General features: G+C 38.2%; 1 protein-coding gene and 1 non-coding gene across 4 annotated transcripts in view; one reads left to right on the top strand and one right to left on the bottom strand.

The window, feature by feature from the left end:
* FER (FER tyrosine kinase) overlaps positions 1 to 24,325 on the bottom strand; it is a 204,584-nt gene that overhangs the window by 124,725 nt on the left and 55,534 nt on the right. For all 3 annotated transcript variants that reach the window (XM_042451397.1, XM_042451398.1, XM_042451399.1), the window contains exon 11: positions 2,258 to 2,350. In XM_042451397.1, coding sequence (XP_042307331.1) covers positions 2,258 to 2,350 — 93 coding nt within the window. The remainder of the gene's footprint in view (positions 1 to 2,257; positions 2,351 to 24,325) is intronic.
* Positions 7,476 to 7,636, top strand: LOC121924487. The gene has a single exon (XR_006102624.1). It is a non-coding gene; the product is annotated as a U1 spliceosomal RNA (small nuclear RNA).

Here is a 24,325-nt window from a genome sequence, read left to right on the forward strand (position 1 = left end):
TGAGGGGGAGAGAAGCAGGCCAGCGACAACAGGCCTCTGCCTGCTAAGAAGACAAGCCCTCCTCCCGACCACCATCTTGCTTGTCTTTATTGCATGTTGTTCTATTTTTATTTGATTTTTTTTGAGGTTTTTTTTTTATGATGTGTTAATTTTTATTGATTCTGTGAACTGCTTTGATCACCTTGGAAAAGCAGTATAAAAATAAAACATATTATTATAAACATATTAAAAGCTATAATCTAAATAGCATTTTAATAATATGGATTGGTGTGAAGGATCAGCTAGATACTTCTGTGATTTTAGGTATGTATATTAAAGTTTGGGTTATCACTGTTCTTCTTTATTAAAAAAAAAGTCATGCCAACGGAGATTCTGCCCTTGGCAGCAAAAATTGTCTTCTTATCCCAGCTCTACATTTGTTTGGGCATTTTAAACCATATTTCTCACATCTAGTTAGGAAAAATAAATGCCTGCACAAAAGACATATTTCTTGCTCTTTATACTTTTAAATGTCACTGATAACAAGTTTAATGATCTGAGGTGGGTGGGACTCAAGTGGTCTTTCAGATGCTCTTGGTCCTGACCAAGGGTGAAGATAACGGGGATTGCAGTTCCACAAACACTGGCAGGCCACATAATTCCCTCTCTTAACAGAACTCCATCAATGTTGCAACAAAATTCCCAATGGAGACCACTGCACAAAAATACTCAACAAATACTCTTATACAGTCTACAAAGGCCCATGTGTTATTATTTTGTTTTACTGGTGGTTATAACCAAATCAGTTTATTTATGATTCTGTAAATACTGGAACTAACTTCACTGAAAATGTAAGTGGTAAACAATAGCCCCAGGACAGTTTTCTCAACTGAAAGCAACTTCCAATGAAACAACAAACCTATCTAATTAAAAAAATCCAGATCAGGGATTCTGATAAATTTCAAAAGACCTTTGAATTCATATCCTGTTTTCCCAAAAATAAGACATAGCCATAAAATAAGCCACAGCAGGATTTCTAAGAATTTGCGCAATATAAGCCATACCCTAAAATCTTTCTGCTCCCTTCCCACCGCCTTCCGTTCCACATAGTGATAGGCCTGTCGTGGAACGGAAGGGAGCAGGAAGGGAGCAGAAAGATTGGGGCCAATGGTTGTAAAGAAATTCAGGATGGAATTCCGGGTTTAGAGGGTTATGACGATGTTCCAGAAGAAGACAACTTAACTATATTTGAATAAATGTAGATTGTTGTAATAAAAATAAAACATCTCCTGAAAATAAGCCACAGTGTGTCTTCTTGAGGAAAAATAAATATAAAACAGTGTTTTATTTTCAGGGAAACATGGTAGTTCAGGACATGGAAGCCAGTTTGGTGCACTAGTTACAGAAGATGTATGCAACATGTAGTCCACCCAGTTTATAGCCCTTCAAGGTTTCCTGCCACAGATGACAAATTTGCTATGAAAATGATGGCAAAACCCCTACAACTTTTCCTTTAAGGCAAGGTGTGCTTTCCTGAAAGCACTTGTTACCAATTCAAGTGCACACCTAGAAATCGCCTGAAAGCTTGATTTTACTTGTGAACAAGATACTTGTTAAAGGCTATTGTTAAAAGCGATTGTTTTAGATGCTGCTGTACTGGTACTACCTTATATTCAGTGCCAGCAATGGGCACACCCCTGTTGAGTTCAGAGGGTGTAAAAAAAACCCTCAAATTCCCCAAGATTCCAATAAACTGCCAAAGCATAAGAGGAAGACCAAGGGAAAATAGGTTTAATTCACAATGATGAAGTGAAACTCATTTGGTACAGACACTGTCTTACAGCCTACCCTACTTCAAAGAACTGTTGTGAGAATAAAACAGATGAAAAGATTAACATATTACTCTGACCTCTTACAGGAAGGGCACCACAGCAGAGTCATACCCTTCTCATAAAGTACTATTTTAGGGTAACACACACACAAAAATGTGCATTGTGTTAAAATATATTCAAAAATAGTGAGAATTTATCCATGTTGTTCAAACTGCAGACTCATGTGGAAATGTGAGGGAATGGACATAATGACACATATGAAACTGACATAGACCAAAAACAGACTGCCCTATCCATCACTAGCTCTATTTTTAATTTGGAGAATCTTTGTAGTTTAAGAACTAACCACTTTAATGTTAATAAATTGTATCAGCTATGCAGAGATGATAGCTGAAAGAAACTATTTGTGTAAGATAAACATAAAACTGTGGTACCTGTGCACTTACCGATGAAGAGCCCAACATAGACTTTGGAGATCTTATCATACCAGCAATGGAGTGCCGAATGGTATCAAACCTGGAAACTTTTTCTTTCTTATCCTAAGAAACAAGGGAAGGGAAAAACAGACCATCAGAAATTAAATCAGCTATCCTTTGTAGATTAAGTGCTCAGTGCTACATGGGGTTTAGGCTTTATCAAAGGTATTAAGTAAAATTAATTATCTAACTTTAATAAGTTTAAGGAAAATTGCCTGCCTGTTTGCAAGTTCTAACCCAAAACTTTACTTCGGTAAAGTTTAAGAAGAACAAAAAAATGTTGCACTAGTCAACAGGTCTAAAATCTAAAATAATAAAATCAACTATTCTCTTTAGCCCTTCAGCCTAATTTAGAAAGTCTTTTTAAATTAGTATGAATAAATCAGCAAATATTTTACTACCAATCTCTTATACATTTTCTCATACGATTCCATCTTCCAGGGATGTTTTGCACAGTGTTTTTCCAACTTAAATATGCAAGATGAGAGTTTCAGAGAGCAGGGCATCCTCACTGATTGGACAACACTTGTAAAACTCTTGTTTTGTGGATTGTGGACATCACTGCACTTTGCTATATGGCCAACACAGCTACTCCTGCATATGTTTTCTCAGAGAGGAATTACACAACTCCAAGTCCCAAGAATTTCAGAAGGGCTGTAGAAATGGTTATAATTCAGGTGGAAATGTATAAATCTAAGTTGTTAAACTGTATTATTTTTTTTACTGTATTTTATAGTCATAATTGGCTTTTGGGAATGTAAACTGGCCCTTAATTAGGAGAAAGACAGGCTATACATTCCTAAATAGAGACTTTCATCCCAATTCTATAGCAAAATGTCTTATAAATATAGGAGGCAGGAGCCACAATGTAATGTGAGGCTTTAGTGAATTAACATTAACCCAAAATTTGCTGTTTGTCTCAATGAAAGTATCCTGAGTTATATTCAAAAGATATACAATGGTTCAACACTTATATCTTCTGTTAACAGAGGAGCTTCATATATATGCCGGACCTCTAATCACATGTACACTGAGCTACAGAATTAATTTTGTTGCCATCATGCCTTAGTTTAGAATCCCTTTTGTCCCAGAAGACACAGTTTTTAGTAGTTCCTGGGAGAATACTACAAAAGTAAAGAAGATGCCAGTTTGGCCAACTCTTTGTTTAAAGTAATGAAAATGCTTTGCAGTGAGAAAAGTCACATAAATGTCTATCTAAATGTCACAGCACTACCAAATCAGCTAACTACAAAGATACCTTTCAGCTGAGTAATCAAAATCTGGGTATGAAAAATGAAGTATTGAAACATCTTCACTTACCTAACAGTTAATTCAGCAAGCAGCATTAATCACTCATTAATCACTCAAGAAGCATTAATCACTCATTTCTTTATGTGATTGTGTTACAATCCATAGAATAGCTAGGGGTTGCAAAAGTGAGTGAGTCCTTTCCCCCCAGTAATGAGAACCCAACATTTTTGGTCAACCTATGAGTTACAAAGCTTTATGTGAAATTTATCTGAAATCCTGTAACTGATTGGTTATCTATTCAATGTTCACTCTTTCTCTTTGGTCATGGCTCTCAATGCTTTTTACCCAGAAATATGTTGTTATGTCCAGAGAGAGCGTTTTACCATGTGCCTAATGAGTCCCAGGTAACATATCATATAAGCAGGAGTACAGTTTGACCTGCAATGCCAACCAAGTGAACTGTCAAATAAGAGTCCAAACAGATGGTGAAGAAGTGAGTTTGAAATATTGGGAATGGGGCACAAATTCTGAGGCAGGCATGGATTCTGAAACATATGGGGGAAAAACCCTCTCCATTCTTTTTGCAATGTCTACTGCTGAAAGTACACCAATAAAAGAACCACTACCAAAAATAAAAAATATGGCAAACTACTATAAACCCTCCCAAAGCTTAATGGCTGGGCTCATCCTCCCTCTTCCTATTTTCTTTTTCCTTCCTGTTTTGTTTTTTATCATTATCATTATTATTTTAAAAAGTTACAAACCAGAAATATGAATAAAAACAGAAAAAAGACAAAAAACAGAAACAAATACAGACAAAAACAAGCAAAAGTGCAGGCATTTTAAAAAACAACAGTGTTTCATTAGTGTTCACCAATAAAAACAAGACATTATGTTATAAAGATATTATTGCATTTTTGTTGGTGTTGGCCAGGACTGAGATTGCCAGAACTTGGAAAAGTGGCAGAGTCAATAGGACTGATTGGTAATTCACCTTCCTGTTTTGAGCCATAACACAAAGTGCCACACATTGAACTGCTGCTTTTGCTTCCACAGTTGTGGATAGGGCTGCCATGTCCCGCCCATGGGCGGGACTTTCCCAGTTTGGGGCGGGGCCACATGGTCCCACCCCGCTTTGGCCCCGCCCCCGGGGCTCCTCCCCCCCCCCCCCAGAGGCCCTGGAGGCAGCTCCAGCCCTCCCCGTGGCTGTGTGCCACCCTCCCTGCCTCCCTGCCTGGCTCAGCCTAGAGAGCAGGTCTTCAAGACATCTGCCACTCAGAGCTATTGCCAGCCCACTTGGTATATATACCCTGCAAAAGGCCTTACTTTCTAGGTTACAGTGAGCAAAGAAAAAAAGGCCATAAATGGTTCCTGTTTCACTGGGAGTCTCAATGCCTCCTCTTTTCAATGTCTACCACTCAGTATTCTTGTAATTCTTTATCACAGGGTCATTTTTGAGGCCCTAAACACCTTTCCTTGTAATATGCAAATTTCTCCCAAAGCTGACCAATGGGAAAGAAGCAATCAGCCCTCCTCCATTTGGGTTGGTTTTCAATGGCTTGGTGAAGGAAGAGATTTTGCCTTGCAAGTTGCTGGTAAATAATAGAAGGCTTTGGGATAGCAAAAGGCTGCAGAAATAGTTTGACCCCTCCTTAAACATCCATGGCTCAGTGCTATGGGATTCTGGGAATTGTAGTTTCTTGTGGCACCAGAGCTCTCTTGACAAAAGGAGCCTGAATGGTCCACAGAGCTACAGTTCCCAGGATTCCATAGCCTTGAGGAGGAAAGCTGAGTCAGTGGCCATTAGGTCTGCCTTGGGTTTTTTTTGGGGGGGGGTTAAATTATTTTTAAAAATATAGAATACTTATTTTATTTTATTTTATTAATTTTTATTATTGCTTGTTTTTGTTTTATTTTATTAATTTTTATTATTGCTTGTTTTATTTTCTTTTATTAAATTTTATTATTGCTTGTTTTTATCCCTTGACCAAGTACACACTTCTGAGAAGTAAAGTTGAACCCGAGGGCAAGTCCATTTCTGCCATCTGTCTAGGAATAATGCCAAAATGTCCTCCATTTTGATCATGCCTAAAAACATGCATTTATATTAACATTTTTTTAAAAAAACTCAATTTTTGCACGTCCTCCTTTTTTCCAAAAATGTGCCCTACATTTGAAAATGTTGCCCTACATTTGTCCTACATTTGTCCCAGTTTGGAGGTCCTCACTTATGGCAACCCTAGTTGTGGAGAAAGCAGCAGCGGCAAGAGCCTGTTAGGTTTCACAAGGTTTGTCAATGCAAATCCCTGTATCAGGAAATTGCTCACTTCTATCCCAAGGAGAGGCCCTTTTAGCAAGAATGTCTACATCTATTTTTTAAATAAAAACTGTGGTGATTGCAGAGTCCCCAATTACAAGCTTAGTTTATAGTTAATATTCCCACTGTGACTTATTCAAGACCCTTTCTTGATGCAGGCCACTGTGTTGCAATCCACACTTTACAGAATGAAGTTCATGTTCCTTTTGCAAATTTAGGAAAACCTGAAGGTAATCTGTGCCTGAAGCATTTATCCAGTATTTTTGGCAAAATGAAACTAAAATAATTTGAATTCCCCTTTCTCTAGGTGTGATAAATATATTCAAATCCTACTTCATTTCTTTTCATTTCATCCTAAATCTGTGCATTTCTACTTCTGCAGCCCAGAATTTCAATAACACTTGAGCTCCCTATGCCAGTCCTAAACGCTGCCATTTTCCTAGTGGCACTTCACTCTTCTTATCTGAAAAATGCTGTTTTCCTCATTCTTTCTATCTCTTTGGAAGGAGTGTTAGAATTAGCATACTGAACTATGTACAAGGGTTAGGTATACTAGCCAATATATTTTTCTGTATCATAATGATTGTGCACACAAGTGCTTTGAGCACAAAAACTTGTAGAAATAAATTTTAAGCTTATGATCTTTAAGCTATTACATTCAAGATACTCTTCAATTTAGAAGTAGCCATTATCCATCAGATTAAGAGCACAGCCATCCTAAATACCCTAAAGATACCAGGTCCCGTCTGATAAGCTGGGTCAGCCCTGGGTAGTACTCATTTTAGAGAACGCCAACAATTTCCTGGTGAAGTAGGCTATATTTCAGAGTAAGGAACTACCCAACCATATCTGAGTATGCCTTGCCTAAGAAAATCCAATGAAATTAATGACGCCACCACAAGTTACACTTCAAGAAGCATCTTTTATGTGAATAGCACATGTATTGTTAAGGGCTACCACAAAACTCAGTTGCTTCTTAAATATGTCTAGCTGCAAATGACATGAACACCAAATGGAAGGCAAATTCATCTACTGAAACTGAGCCAACAACCAGCATCCTATGGTGACTTACCTATGCATGTTCACCTGTGGGAGCTGTGGGCATTTTTGTTTGCTGCAGAATATTTGTATTCAAGACTGCACAAACTGACACTCATGTGGTGCCAACATGTGAACTCTGCTTTTGATTTACTACACAATTTTGCCATTCAGTGCAAGGATTCATAGTACAAACTAGGTATAACTCCACATGTGAAGATTTTTAGACTGTACAAAGACAAAGTAGGTTTTTGGCCAGTACAGTGTGCCCTTGGTATCCACTGGAGGTTGGTTCCAGGATCCCCCATGGATATCCAAATCTGTGACTGTTCAAGTCCCATTACATAAAATGGCACAATAAGATGGTGTCCCTTGTATAAAATGGAAAATCAAGGTTTGCTTTTTGGAATTTATATATTTTTAAAATAGTTTTAAACCATGGATATTTGAATTCATGGATAAAAAAATCCATGGATATGAAGGACTCACTGTATATAAAAGCTATATCTGTATACTGTCATATCTACAAGGGAACCTTAATACCTGAATGAAGTGTTTACAACAACTTTCATTCTGACTGAATTACTGTACCTGGCAGGGGAGATACTATGATCACAAAGGTGATTTTCCTAGGGTGAGGCTCATCCATTGCACTCCAGCTATGCTGACCCCTGCCATTTCCCCAAATGTGGGAAAGTCGACTGCATAATTTGTGATACAGGCAGTAAAGGTTGGTGTCCCTTAAATATTGTACCTTTGAACTACAACTGCCACAATATCTTATAATAATAATAAAATAATAAAACTTTATTTATATCCCGCCTCTCTATCGATGACAACGTTATCATTTGCCACACTGACCGATGGCCATGAGAGTTGTTCCAAAACACCTGAAGGAACAGTTTCCTCATCCCTGATATATACTACTGCTCTTCTGAATTCATGCAAGGTTTTCTGATATCTCGTACACTATAGGTGTATGACAATTCAAAGTTCTGTAACCTCCCAGGTATAAAATCTGTTAATCAACTAAAATCTGATAATTTGATAATTGAAAGAAGGTACAGTAACAGAAATTTCAGACACAGCATGTTGGATTTGATGTTACAATGAAACACACATGAAACCAGACAAGACAACAAACCAGAGACAATAAAGGAGAACAGATGCAAATTTAACTTCTGCACTGAAGTAATCTTGAAGATAGGGTAATAAAACATCACAACTAATATCTGTTCCATCTGATCCAGGATTCTCACGAATAAAATGTCTCACTCCTTTTAAACCATCTCATGCCTACCCAAAATGGCATATCAATTTTAAATTACAATCTGTCCAACAATAAAACAGGCTGCTCAGAGTCCACTGGCAGGTCGATTTTATATCAATGGATTAAATGGCTACTTAAGAAACTTCTCACTGCATTACCATGGATACGGTGCCTAATTTTGCTTCTAGGTCTGCCAGGAGTTGGGATGATCAGCTCATTTCACGCACCTCCGGTAATGACAAGATAAAGGGTCTTCTTCAGATAAACGAGTCATGGGGATTAGCAGCAGCTAAATGACTGCTTCTCATATCACTGAGGGGGAAAGGGACAAGAAGTGATGTGTGCATCCTGATGAGCTTTCCTACAAATTCATTCAAGTAATGCCTTAATTTTACATTTTCTGCCCTGAAGACTAGTGACTACAATGCTGCTCCTAGCTCTTCTATTTTGCCTGAAGTCAATAAATGCATACACTTATTTCCTTTAAGGACATTAAAATTCACCCACTTCAATATTCTTCACAAATAGCAAGCAGAGAAGCTGTCAGGGGAAGAAAGGTTACTAAGCTTCTGCTGAATATAGGAAGGCTGGCAACAGCTGCTGCTAAGACTGATAGCAAAGCGGTACTTTGCATTAAAAAGATGTCACCATGTGAGTCCAAGGCACAGATATCATGGTGTGGGATATTCAGCAAACAAATATTTTCTCTGTCACCTAAAAGTTCCCAGTGAGGGGAATAATGTTTCATCATGTTTGCCATCTACAACTATTGCCATTAAGAGCAAAAATCCTAACATTTGAAAGTACTAGCCACATTTCATGTATTAACAATGATACAGATAAATTAAGGCTGTCCCACAAAATCTGAGAAAACCTCCACAATCTTAAATCATGCAGTTTAATCAGCAGGCTATCATGTACTACAAGTTAAGATCATGGGGAAACAAGCAGAGTAAAATGCAAGTAAATTGTAGCAGGTGCAATTTTAACACTTGCTCAGAAGCAAACAGGGAGCTTATAAAACTCTATACAAGGCATCTCTTTCACAGCATCCCTTGGTAACCACTAGTCAAGTCAAGGAAGAAAATCACAGTAGGAAAATGACAAAATAAAAACTCTCATACAAAGTAAGAGCAATCTTCCATTACTTGTTAAAATCCACACAGGTCTGACTCCTGACATGTTGTGCATCGAATTCTAACAGCATGTTTATTAAAAAGGATGGAAATATTTTCCCTTAACATTGTGGAACATAATTCATATACACACATATACAAAAATAATAATCTATTTTGTTTTAGACAGATATAGATGTGCACACGTGCACACAGACAGATAAGTAAAATAAAATAAATGAAATGACTGTCTATGCAATCATTTCTGAATAATATGGGGAAAATACATATACACACAACCCTAAGAAAAAACTCCCTTGGGGAAGTACTGCTGAGTAGATCAATAAATGAGCAGGCACACTTTCATACCTAATACTGAACAATAATTTGGAATTACCTACACAAACAGGAATGTGCCCATGCGCTCCACTCCTTCCTCCATGTTTGACTAAGAGGAAGAATATACCAGCTAAGACTCTGAAGAATGTTTCCTTTTATCCGGCTTCCTGACCGTATCAATGTGCAGCTCTGTACTTGAACCTCTTTCTACATTTGTGGATGACTTTTGGAAATCATTTGTTCCTTTAATTCAAGCCCACATTCTTATTAAGAAAAGATTTAATTATGCACATTGAAACAGGCATGGCTTCCCATACCATGTCTTCATCCGAGAGACTGAAGGTTTATTGCCATTTGTCAGTTAATCTATATTTTGCTAGAGCTCCTTCTAGTTTATCTTTTTAATCACATGAGTTTTTCTAGGCTATAAATAGCAATGAACCCAGTAGGCAAGTTAACATCAGCAATCCATTTAATACTCTTCTAAGAATTAGAATTTCAGTATATTTTGACAATGGGAGAATCATCTTTGCAATCTTTCCTGCTATTTACTGAACAAACAGTTCAGTATATATTTACACCACCCTTGAAGAGAATCATTACATTATACTGACATCTCATTATCTAGGCACATTCTTACAAAGGCTCTCACAAGCATGACGCTGCCATTGTCTAACCTCATTCTTGGGATGGCAGGAGGATCAATCCATTCTCCTTAGGTTTATTCTCATGCACCACCCCTGAGGCAGGTAAATAAAAACTATGGATGGTGCATGGGGATAAACCCAAGAAGAGAGGATTGAGCATCCTGCCATCCTAGAATGACCTAAGTACAACCCCTTATTCTCCTATAGACCTCATACTTATATAGACATTTCATCAGCATTACATTGGTTCTACAGACATCATATTTTTATCTATATCTGCTATGATTTCTCTTAGCATATATCATATATCTTGGCCCAATCTGTTCAGAAATTTGAGAGATAATAGCAGATGAAGCTCACTAATCAATTGGCAAGGCAGAAGCTGAACAACAATCAGTCCTATGCCCACTCCTCAAATAGTGTCTAGTAGAGAAAGAAACAAGCTTAGTTGTCCTCATAAACCATATAAAAGCAGATTTATGTACAATGTTGTTGTTGTGTGCCTTCTGGTCATTTCCAAATTATGATGACCCTAAGACAACCCTATCATTGGGTTTTCTTGGCAAGATTTGTTCAGAGGAAGTTTGCTGTAGCCTTCTCCTGACGTTGAGAGCATATGATTTGCCCATGGTCACCCAGTGGGTTTCATGGCTGAGCTGGGAATTGAACCCTGGTCTCCAGAGTTGTATAGTCCAATACTCAAACCACTACGCCACACTGGCTACTTGTTCATAATCAAACTTATGCTCTAATGGAGGAGAGAGAGGGGAAAAATTGGTGCTGCTTAGATTGATGCAAGAAGAGACTGGATGTAGACAAGCATACAAACAGGAAGTCTGCAAAGATAGAAACTAGCAATTAGTGACTGTAATTATCCAGAGGGGAGAGAGTCTCTCTGTTACTAGGTTTACACCGTATGGTGCACAAGCTAGTAGTCAACATACTAGACAGCACCTGCATGAAGCCATTGGAAACAGTCACAAGACTGCTTGATTTTTATCCGGCTTGAGGTAGCTTTCAATTGTGGCTGATACCTTATCTACTCAAATCAGAGTGCTGAAAGACAAACACAATAGTAGAGGCCATTAAATTCCCCATTTGGCTGTCATTAAATAAGATGAAACATCATGATGCTTACAGATTACTCACTTTTTTCTGTTATTGCTTGTTTACAGTTAACTGGGTGCCATGTACAGACAGCTGTGATTTCTGTAAATAGATGTAATGCTACTGACCCTATTTCTCACCATCCATTAACCAATGTAACTGTAACATTTTTACTTTTAATAAACAACTTTCCCTAAGTTGGCAAAATGTACCAGTCAGCCTGTAACAACACAGCTTGTTACTTGGGGAATATTAGTATAGTGGTCCCTCTGGATTCACGGGGGATACCTTCTAGGCCACTCTGCAAATTCAAAATTTCACAAATATTCAGGTCATTGGGGACAATGGGACTTAACTATTTGTGAAATTCCCTCCCTTCTTCCTCCCCCTTACCCTCATCTTCCTCCCAGCGCTGGGGACTTTAATCAGAGCCCAGGCCGCTGGGGCTTGTAATCGGCCCCAGCCACCATCAGGATTCTCTTTCCCAGCAGTGCTCGGGGCCAGGCGTGCACATGCCTTGCCCCATTTGCCGCAGCCAATTGACGTTTTGCACACTCATTGGCTGCGGCGGAGAAGGCGAGCTGATAACAAGCCCTGGTGGCCCAGTCTCCGATTAAAGTCCTCAGCGCTGGGGGGGAGGTGCCAGTAAGAGAGGGTAGGAGCTGCGGCCTTGGCCTCACGAATAACAGAAACCATGAGTGCCAAGGCCGCGAATCCACTGTATACAGAGAAACTCCATAACAGAACAAAAGGAATAAATGATTAGGGAGTATTCTACATTTTCTGTAGACATTCAAGAAAAATGTAGGACATTATCAAATTAAAAATTAGGAACACTAATACTAATATCAATCCATGCTTCTTAGCCATGCTCAAAATAGAGGACATGTGATCACCCTGCCTCTCTGCCACTGATACCCCCATTAGGAAGGGACAAGGTGTCCAGGTGGTAATGAGGAGGACTCTCAGCAAGAGAATCCACTTCTGGTTTGGCTGAGAATGAGCTCAGAGTTTTCAAACAGTGTGGGAATTAAATTCCAGTCTCCCTATCACCGTTTCAATTCACACTTCAAGGCCATTACTAAAAATCACTGTCCTTCCTATATGGTTACAGTGGCATCCACCAACGTTATGAGAAAGCAGAATAACAATTGAAGAAAATTGCAGATGGCCCTCACTCTAATGCTCAAAGGGCTGCATCACCAAACCCTTTCAGTACGCTGAGAAGATAATGTTCTCGAAAGCCAACTGTTCACTTTTAACAGCAACTTTGAAACGAAAGATGAGGCTTGCCAAAACATACGTTTCTTCAAGGAAGAAACAAATACACAAGTGTAAAATGTCCCTTCTGATTAAATGATTTATAATACAGTGGTACCCCGGGATACGAATGTGCCGCCTTACGAAATTTCCGGGTTACGAAAAAAATCTATTTAAAAAAACTGTTCCGGATTACGAATGTTTTTTTGGGTTACGAAAATTTTTTTGGTGCTTTTCGGCGCTATTTCGCACCAAATCGCGGCTTTTCCCCATTAGCGCCTATGGCTTTTTCGGCTTACGAAGCCTTTCGGGTTACGAAAGCGGCGGCGGAACGAATTATTTTCGTAACCCGGGGCACCACTGTACTTATATCAACATTTCAAGAAAAAGATCAAAGCAGTTTTAACAGCAGACTTATGTAACCATTTCCTATCATTTTTGAAAGTATCATTAATTTCATCAGCCTTCTTCCTTCAAAAGAAGCAAAAATTGAAAGCTTCAATTCCAGTTCTGAGAAAATATATTCCACAATATAAAAGCAAAATAGAAGGGGCACTACAAACACATTCCATTAAGCAACAGTATCCCCAGAAAGGCCACAGCAATACATGTAGCCCTTTACATCGCTTTGACAGTGGTGTGACAGGCTCTTGATACAGTGTGCCATTTAGCAGCTTAGTTAGTTCCTGCATTTTGCACTCAATGAAGTTTCCAGATATTTATGGGTAACCCTACACAGAAATTCTATAGATGTCATAACTAACTTACGGGCAGCATTTGCTGAATCAGACTGACTCAGAAGAAGTTTCAATTAACAAAATACAGACTGAGCCTTATCAGGAAGTCCATAATACATAATGCTTTGAGACTTAGATTATGGAATATTTTGGATTTGGATTCTGGAATATAAGTAGCGTAGTGCGTACCTGTATTGTATATGCAATGCTAGAGAGAGATACAGCTGGAGAGATATGTGAAGATCTGTCAAATGATGGGTGGCATGGCTTCGCAACAAGCACTATGCTTGGATTACCACCATTTCACAGGTTCTCACATCTCTCTCCAGCCATGTCTATTTCCAGGGACTGTTCTGCTGGATCTTGTTATGGCTGATTAGGAGCAAAGTTCATAAACTCAGGAAATACAGATGTTATGAGATGAGAAACAGGGAAAGGAGGAGGACTAGAAAGCTGTGTTTTATGCAAGCACCCCCAATACTATTATGAAAATAAATGTAAAATGTCTACGCTACAGAAGCAGGAGCATAGCAAACACCATTTTACAACTGAGTCAGGTTACTAATCCATCTAGTTCAGTTTTTTTCTGCACTGACTGGTAATATTTCTTTGGAGTCTCTGTGCCTGGTCTTACCTAGACAAACCAAGACTGAGATTTCCTTCAACTATGATGAATTAAGGGCAGCACAGAAATCCTTGAAATAAAAATTAATGAAAATAAATGAAGTGGAATTAAGAATTACCACAGTATTATCCTAGCATGAATTCCGATGTAGTTAACAACTTCTGCACAGCACAAAGTCCACAAAATACCTACACCTCAGACAAATCTCAGTCCCTAAAATTTAGTCTGTAAAAAGGTCAGAACAATTTCACATATACAAATCGATTTAAAGGCATTTCCTTCATGTTTAAAATCCTGGGTGCAATAATCTGACTGAAAAACACAGTGTGCTGTGAGAATCAACTCAGTGTAAATAAGGAGTTAATTGTTGGCTGTACACATAGAAACCTTGACTGATACACAAAGTAAAATATGATGCAAATTGACTTTATAAACAGATATGTAGAACCAAAGTGTAGGTAACAATTCCAAAATGACAAAAGTACAATTTCAATTTTCTCAAGTAATTTACTTAAATATCCCTTGCAATGCAACAGAGGTTTGAATTTTGCCTGATTTCCTCCAGAAAGCATAAGAAATAGAAGCTCTTCTGTCATTCTATTGGATGGAATCATTGGAATTTTATTCTATAAAACCGTTTCTTACTACTGTATTTGATATGCTGTGTATGAGAAAATGTGAAGAAGTATTGCTGAAATGTCCAATGGTAAACTCACTCCAAAAATAAATTGGTATGCACGATCAATATATTATATCCTTAGAACTCTGAGCAGAAATGATGGAATAATAAAATGTATATTATAAATTCATAAAAAGCTTTAAAATAATATGATATAAAATCCAACGTGTGAAACAAGATGTGCCTAAAATAAAATTAGAGACTTGTACATTCAGACAAACGGGGGGGGGGGGGGGGGGGGCTGGAATAGGATGTCAAAACAAGTTGATTCAATTTTACCTTGCAAGAGCAGTTTATACTTTCCAGCAGCAAATATCTTAACTTATATCGACCAAAATTAAGAATTATAAAAATTGAAAAGAAATTATCAGCTCACAACGTTGACATTTGTTGCAAACATAAAGAACACTCTTGGTGAACAGAAGAACTGGTCTGAATGCACTGAGCTAGTTTCACTTGCACAGTCAGCTCACTATCATAGCAACAAACCTAACATCAACTTCACTTCCAAGTCCTTAAATCCAATTAACCTAATGACACAATGCCTTGATTAAAAAAGAAGTTGCCCAAAGAAGGAGATCTGTAGGTAATTAGCACACCTTTTTGTTTAAATGTCACTGCTAATTTGCCAGTTTTTCTCAAAAGAATTGCATAGTTCAGAATTTCTCAATTTAATTCCACATGCAGAAGTACATAAACAAGCTTTAAAATACAAAGCTGACTTAATGTATATTATATGTGCTACAGGCAGAAAAAAAATGTTGCTAGTCACAATGAAAGAAGAAAGAGAAAGCATTGCAATATCTGCAGATGGGTCTTGAAATGGCAGCAAAAGCTCCTTCTTTGGGTTACTAGAAAAAAGTGGAGCTGAACTGAAGGGATTGTGCCTTAGTTTTCTCCTGCCAACACAATCTTGAGATTATTTAACAGACATCCCAGTCATATAGCAAAAAGCTCTGAAATAAAGAGTACAGTATGTGCTTTTGTAGAAAGTGGGACATGAAAAAGCACAGAGCACAGGAGAGTTGAATTTCCTCCTGCCACCCATACACATCACTCTCCTTCCTACAGTTGAGAATCATTCTGTGGCACTTTAAAGACTAAAAACACATGACTCTGCAGGACACAGTAGTTTGATTAGGACTTTGGGAGGTCAGGGTTCAAATCCCCACTCAGCCATGCAAACCCACTGAGTGGCCTTAGGGAAGCCACATTCTCTCAGAGAAAAACAAAGTCAAAGCCCCTCTTGCCAAGAAAACCAAGTGATAGGGTTGTCTTAGGATCAACAAAGTGGATGTAGGCTTTCCCCTTTCAGAATGGAAAAGCAACTCGCCTGGACCAAACACAGGCCAGGGAGACTCTAAACCTGATAAAATTGTCACTCATTGTGGGAAATTGTGGGAAGCTGGGGATCTGTTAGTCCCCTGAGGACTTTGGGTGGTGGCCACCTATTTGTCTACCCCCTGAAGAAAGCATTCCCCCCAAAAACATTTTTTGCTTAGGGAGCATTGTGGTAATTTGCCCATATTTTTGGCCTTCTCATTGGTCTTTTATCCAAAATGAAGTGACCATAGATGGAAGAGGAAAATGTGGCAATATTGCCCCTCACATCCTCTGAGGTCATGGGGGGATTCAATTTCCTGCACTCCAAAACTGCAGAGTCACACCAAGTCTGTGGACCATTCTTTTCACACCCTTCCCTTAGAGGGCATCAATACAGGGTTTCAAATTTGGGGGGTATAGGCCATAGGAGAGATGTACCTCTCACAGAATTGGCAGGGCTCCTGGGTTACCCTAGAATTGTGGCAGTAGCACACCTCTACTCTAAAGGGTCACAGGGGTTTCTATTATTTCTAATACATCTATACAATTTTCCAGTAGAAATCCCTAAAACATGTGAGATAATACAAGAATGTAGGAAATCCTTACAAGGTGTGGGATAATACAAGAACGTGCCACAGAAAGAATATCAAAAAGGTTTATGGTGGAAAACTCTACTCACTATACACACTTGTAAGTGGACACCATTTTCTATCATTGTTAACAATATAAGTCAAATCCATAACATACATTTTCAAATTAACTGAAATAAAAACAAACATTATTCAGTCAGTTTCTCAGAACAACTAACTTATTTACTGAATAGTCAAAATCCTAGGCAATTTAACATACTGCAAAACATAAATGCTGGGGGGAAAGGACTGCATATGCTTTGGTTTGGATCAAGTTCTAAAACGACATTTTCAATGTGAAAAACCCGCAGCCAATTAAGCTGCTTTTGCAAACATTATGCCTCCAAGCTACCTAGAATTACCACATTCCCTGTGAATGTTTCTGCACCTCTGTGTTCACAAGCAAGGTTATTTTTTTTAATGGTTAGATATGACTATCAGCTAGCTTTACCCTCTGCTCAGAAATTCATGTTGAGAGATACTGAAAATTCTTTATCTCAATAAAACAGAAGCCTGATAGTATTAACCCTGATCAGCTTTTGGCAAGATAGGGAAAGAAATGCACTTTTAACCAGTTTAGCTTTTACATTAACTGTATTAAAGGATAAATCTTACCCTTTCATAAACTGAAACAGAAAGAGATATGCAGTCAGAATAGATTAAAACCACGGATGCTATTTCTGGCACACAGGCAGCACAGCTATGAATGCATGTTTGACCAACAAGTCTATGACAACTATTTTAATCGTCTATATGCACATTGAAAAAGATTATTGATCACTGAAGATGATCATTTATTGCTTCATCAAAAGACCACTGCAAACCTTGGTTTTTTTACATTGTGATTTCTTATCACCTGCAACATTTTTTTTAAAACTGGACCTTAAGTAGTGGGTGCTCATATAGTGGTAGTTTTCATTTTTTAAGATTTCCTTTATTTAAAAATACTACAAATTAGTTTTTCATATCTTAATAAGAGAAAAGGACAATAGCAATCTGGTATTTTAAACCACGAGTAGATCCATTATATTCTGCACTAGTCAAGCCTCATCTGGAGAACTGAGTTCAGTTCTAAGCATCTCATTTTAGGAAGGAGATGGACAAGCTGTAGCAGGTTCAGAGAAGGGTAACAAGGATGATAAGGTTATTTTTTTCCTCCTGTTTGCCAGATGAAGAAGCCAGTGTGACTTCGAAAGCTTGCAACATGTAATTGTGCATTTTGGTTGGCCCAGTAATGGTATCATTGTTTGGATATTAAAGGATGATAAGGGATATGGAAAACAAACCATATGATGGAAGTTTGAGAGAGTTGAGCATGTTTAAGCTTGATGAAGAGAAGAATGCGGAGTGACATGACTGTACTCTTTCAGTATCTAAAGGGCTGTCACAGAGATGAGAGTGCAGGTTTGTCTTTTCCTGTCCCAGAGGGTAGGACCACATCTAATGGTTTTAAGTTACAGGAGGGTAGATTTTGATTGAACATTAGAAGAAACTTCTTGATAGTCCAATACTATGATACCATGATTCATCTCAGCCATGGGTATCCTTGGGTTTTCTACTTCAATTCTAACTTGCCAGGTAACAGAGTATAAATGCATCACTCAATTAGATGAACCACATAAAATGTAATGGTGGCCTCATTTATTCTCAAACCTACTGAACTTATCAATTTTGATCTGACTTTATAGAAAGGACTCCACTTCAGTAATAAAATAATAATAATAATAATAATAATAATAATAATAATAATAATAATAATAGTTTTATTTATATCCCGCTTTTCTGCTTTAAAGCAATCAAAGTGGCTTACAGTTTAAAATGCAACAAATATCCAATACAAATACATCTTAACCCCCCTTTAAAAAGAATTAAACATTGTTATTAAAATTTAAACTGTTAAAAAAGAACGACTAAAAGCCAATAAACTAATGGGGGGAGAGAGGCAGGCAAGCTCCAACTGCCTGCCTGTACGAAGATAAGCCCTCCCTTCAGCCACCATCTTGGGGGGAGAGAGGCAGGCAAGCTCCAACTGCCTGCCTGTACGAAGATAAGCCCTCCCTTCAGCCACCATCTTGGGGGGAGAGAGGCAGGCAAGCTCCAACTGCCTGCCTAAAAGAAGAAAAAGCCCTCCTTCCGACCACCATCTTGAGGGGGAGAGAGGCCTGTTATGTTTTTGTTTTTTTTTTTACTTTGTATTGTACTTCCTGTTGTACACCGCTTTGATCTAATTTGGAAAACCGGTATATAAATAAACATCATCATCATCATCATCATCATCATTATTATTATTATTATTACTATTATTATTATTAATGGGAAGTGGTGGGAATACAGCATGTGGGGGAAATTCCTGTATAGCGTTAACTCAATTGTGTGGGTGAGAGTGTGTGTAAAACCACTGGAAGATTAGAAAACTTCAGCAGTTGTCAAAGTCATTTACAGCTTTCTCTTTTTCCATTCTCAGTGAGTCATGCATAAACAAAAATTGTGGCACCCCTAGAGACATCCAGATATACAGTCATCCCTCCATATTTGCAGCTTTGATATTTGCAGATTTGATTATTCATGGATTTCATTAATATGTTATCTCCAGGACTGTCTAGGTCCTCCAGTACAACTCTGTGGACAACTTTAACTAAAAGTTGCACTTAAAGACCATTTGTAGCAACTCCAGTGCCATTCTGTGGTCAGTGTATGTTGGACATTGACCAAAGAGTTGCACTGGAGGACTTAGAGATTCCTAGAGAGGTGTCCTCTCAAGTAAAAACAGTGTTTTTGTTATTTGCGGTTTTTCCATATTCACAGGGGCCTTGTTCCCCTAACCCTAGGGAATATGCAGGGACAACTGTAGTTAAGAATCATAGTTGCTACAAAGGGATCACTGGCGAAACCAAAAATGAGATGGTCAAGTCTAATAATAATAATAATAATAATAATAATAATAATAACAACAACAACAACAACTTTATTTGTATCCTGCCTACTCCAATTAGGCTTGAGGTGGCCTACAGTAAAAAACGATCTAATACATAATAAAATAACAATTCTCAATAACCCCAAATTCTACCCTCCCCCCGTAAAATAACAATTAAATCGTGTATACATTAAAAGGAATACATTAAAATCAACAAAACAGAGAATGGGGTGCAGACTAATCAATGAAAAGGGCTGGGACGATAGTCAATGGTCGATTCAGTTCAACATGTGGCTGGTATGCTATTCCGGAAAGGCCTGCCTGAAGCTTTTTGAAGCTGTCCAAGCTGGTAATATGACGGATCTCATCTGATAGGCCGTTCCACAATCTGGGAGCAGTTGCAGAAAAAGTCCTCTGGGACGCCGATCTGGTCCTTACAGGCTGCAACAAGTTATTCCCAGAGGACCTGATGGTGCGGGGTGGATTGTATGGAAGATTGCGATCCCTCCATTAAATAGGTTGGACCCAAGCCATGAAGGGCTTTATAGGTCATTATCAACACCTTGCGATGGCGAGGAGTGCTTGATACCAGCTTCGGCTGATACACCAACTGCGTCCCTACCTGGACTGAAAGGACCTTGAAACAGTGGTACATGCACTGGTAATCTCACGTCTTGATTTCTGTAATGCGCTTTACATGGGGCTACCTTTGTACCAAGTTCAGAAGCTTCAGCTAGTTCAAAATGTGGCAGCCAGACTGGTCACTGGAACATCTAGGTCAGACCACATAACACCGGTTCTAAAATCCCTTCATTGGTTGCCAATTAGCTTCCAGGCGCAATACAAAGTGTTGGTTATTACCTTTAAAGCTCTACATGGCTTGGGCCTGAGTTACTTGAGGGAATGCCTCTTCCTACACAATCCGCCCCACACTCTCAGAACATCTGGGAAGAATTTATTAGAATACTCAAAGACCAGATTAACAACAACTTCCCAGAGTGTATACAGCCACAGCCCCTAAGTTATGGAACAACTTGCTGGAAGAGATCCATCTTATTACCACCTTAGATGCTTTTAAGAAGGCACTAAAGACGGATCTCTTCCGGCGGGCCTACCCACCCGATCTTCTATGAAGAACCTAAGGAAAATCCTGCTTGTGGCTGTAATACTGCATGTTAGATGATGTTTTTATCGTCCTGAATTGTATTTTTAAGTGATAATATTTTATTGTAATCTAGATGTTATTGTGGTTTTATGCTTCTAATCCTGCTTCGATCCATTGGGAGAGGTGGGAAACAGAAATAAATTTTATTATTATTATTAATTATTATTATTATTATCATCATCATCATCATCATCATCATCATCATCATCATCATCATTTGTCAAGCTGCCCCTGGGGCTTTAGGGCTGATTCAAGGTCTATTTGTGCAAACCATGCTCCACCTGAAAAAGCCAGTGTATATAAGACTGAGAGAGTGGTTTGAGTGCTGACTACAACTCTAGAGATCAGAGTATGATTCCCTTCTTGGCCATGGAAACCCACAGTCTGACCATGGGTCTCAGCCCCGAGAAAACCCCCGTTACAGGTTCGTTTTAGGGTTGCCATAAATTGGAAGTGCAGGCACACAACAATATAAAATTTAGAGCTGAAAGAGCAGTAATTACTTTTGTTTATCTGGCACAGAAAGCAGGCTCGCTTATAGCATCAGAATGCCCAGATCATAATCCCATGCTATGTCATCATTCAATTGCAGAGTCCAAGACAGTTTAATACATAATATGTTCTCCTCACAATAGCTGGTAGAGTGATGGCATATCTTTATATAGTCTTGAGCCATGATTATAAATTCAGAAGTATATATAAATTCACATTATTCTTCACTGTTCACATGAGTTTCTACTTTAAAGCACAGAGTCAGCTTTTAGGTAATACACTAAAATTAAAAATGAGATGCTATCAGGAGGCCAGTATACAAACACACAAGCCCTGTTTCAGTCTTTTTAAGTCTATTCGCCAGGCACTAGCCCAGCTCTCTCCACTGTCATTTACTCATGTGAGAAGCAACAGATCTGAAGAGAAAAGACTGCCAAGGCTTTCCACCAAAAGTAGGAAGTGCAAAATTAGGGCTCTGTCTCACATGAAAGTCTCCATAAGTAGGCCTCTTCACTTAAGCAATAGCCGACATAATAAATTCAAGATATTTTTTTAAAAAAACAGTAGCATATCCTTATGTAAAAAGCCTAATTAAAGCTTCTAGTATTCTTACAGGTTAATTCAAAAATGTCAGGAACACTAGTTGAACAAAACTGGAAAAAAATGATTTCAGGTTGCCTTTTCCCAAATATAAAAACTCTGTTGAACACCATGGCTCAAGGAAACTATGGTTTCTTCACAATGATCACCATTATAAGAGTTCTCTCCTATTCTGACAGTGACAATAAACTCTGGATACCCAACAGGATGTTAGATTCTGATATCCATGAGTGTGCTGTTGCCCATAGCACACAAATGGAAGAATTGGGCAGAAAACTCTTTTCTCAAATCTCATCTAAAGTGCCAAGGAACCTTCAAAACAGCGTAAGCAGCAGTGGGAGATGCCACAAGGAAATTAGTGATCATTCCACGCATATTTATAGACACCCCATCAACAAATGCAAAAGCCATTCCTTTGATGGAAGGACTCCTATTCATACAGTGGTCGCTCAGAGATAGATTGGTTCAGTATTCTGAATATTCATTCAACAATTTTACTAACTAGCAACAAATGAAAAAGAACTACTGATTTCAAAGATTTACCACAAAATTACAGATCAAAATACATATAACTCTATTGTTGTTGACACCTTTAAAACCAATTTCTTACCTTATCTTTAGTGGATGATGCATGTGTAGTATGTGTGCTATGTGTAGTATGTGTTGTAAGTGTATGTGAAGGTGTAAGGGATTTGGAAGCAGTTGGAAGAACCACAGTGACTGCTTTAGAAGGAACCGTAGGAACATCACATTCTGCCTTTTCGCATGGAGTACAAAGTTCAGGATCTGTCCTTGATGTTGCACATTTGTTGCATGATCGGCTATGCGCACCTAGACATCTGCTGCATTTCTGGTCCATAATGGATTCCAGTATTAAACCAGAATATATATTTATCTTGGTCAGTATGTTAAATAAAAGAATCTTCCAAAAAAAAAAAACAGTATTGTCAGCAGACTAGAATCTCCAATTTTGTTAAGATTCTCAAGGAGTTTTGGAATTAGCCGGCATACTCTTTTCAAGACAACTATATCAGAAATGCTTCCTCTGCTCTTGTTAATGCAGTAAAGAAAGTATTGATAGACAAGATTATCCTTTACCATGTAACAAAATGTTACAAGTGGTCACAGTAATTTATTCCACTTATTTATAGGTTCTCCGTAATCCTCCTTACAATACATCTTAGCAGCCATTTAACTCTGTTCTGTTTCATAAGGAAACCCTTTCGGAGTACTTCAGGAACCAAAGAAACAGTTCCATTTTGTTAAGCATACAAACAAGCAGTTGTTTCAGTGTCCACTCTTTAGCTTCTAGTTAGTGAGGTAATAGAACATCCCAGAAGCTGACAGTTCCCCTGTGTCACTTTGAATATGAGAATTCTGCTGCTGAAAAGGTTTAGAACATTTGCAGCATTCTGCTCTGATGGGAGATGCATTGGGAACACAGTTTATGATAACTGAAACTAAAGAAACATTTCAAGTCAACAAAGTCAACGTTCGTATGTATTGATTAATTTTTTCCTCAAATTGAAATATAGCATTAAGTAACTGATTTTACTGAGCAATATCAAATCTTGGCAAATTCTAGGAAGTGACTCTTTATCCCTACCATCACCACACAACACTTCCCACTGATTTGCTTTCTTCTTTGCAGCAATCCACACTTGCCAAAGCAAGCAGACGTTACTGCTCTTTCCTCTCGTTCTTCTCATTGCTGCTCAACTGGTAAAGTTAGGTAAATAGGCAGGACCGGCAGGACCAGGAGATTCCAGAGATCAGCTGTAAGGATGCTTATCTGGGTGTGGGTCTTATTGTGTGACCAATGAAACCAGTACTGACACAAAGAGTACCAAGTCTAAAAGAGCCCCCTTGGAAAAACCAGAAATAGTGTTAAAATACCAATACCACAGTTTCAATCGCTAAAGTATCACTATTTTGTGGATTTTGGATGATACTGTACTAAGGTTTACAGGGTTACAATTGCTCCAAGAAAATCACAATGACAAGCTGATTTGGTGGCATGCAATGTGGTTATTTGAAAGCAGATTTAATTTAATTTTCTCATTTTAACAATCATATGTTTATTGAACAAGCATGTATATTAAGAACACAAAATGGCCCAAAAGAAATGTAAGCAGAAAATCTGAGTTTTAGTACAAGTTTGGATAATTTGCAGAAGATCACCAATAATTTTCAACTTCCAATGATGGTAGGCTTTAGGATCCTAGTGAAAACAGACAGATCAACTACAAGCCTAAAGTCTACCCACTGAGCGATTAAGGCAGTGTCTCTTAAAAAGCAATGTATTTATTTTATAGTTTCTCTTACCTCACAAATAAAATTTGTTCTATAAACATTCTGAATTAATCAAGACTTTTTATTGTACCTTTAAACTAGCGGTGAGCTCCATCTACTGGCAAACTGACCAGTCTATGCAAACTATGAAATTAATATAACAAACTATTATATCTGGAACTATTGCCTCACAGTAATAAGGAAGGCAAAACCACAAGCAGTTGGACATTCCTTAGTC

The sequence above is a fragment of the Sceloporus undulatus genome, chromosome 2, assembly GCF_019175285.1.
Source record: "Sceloporus undulatus isolate JIND9_A2432 ecotype Alabama chromosome 2, SceUnd_v1.1, whole genome shotgun sequence".
NCBI lineage: Eukaryota > Metazoa > Chordata > Lepidosauria > Squamata > Phrynosomatidae > Sceloporus > Sceloporus undulatus.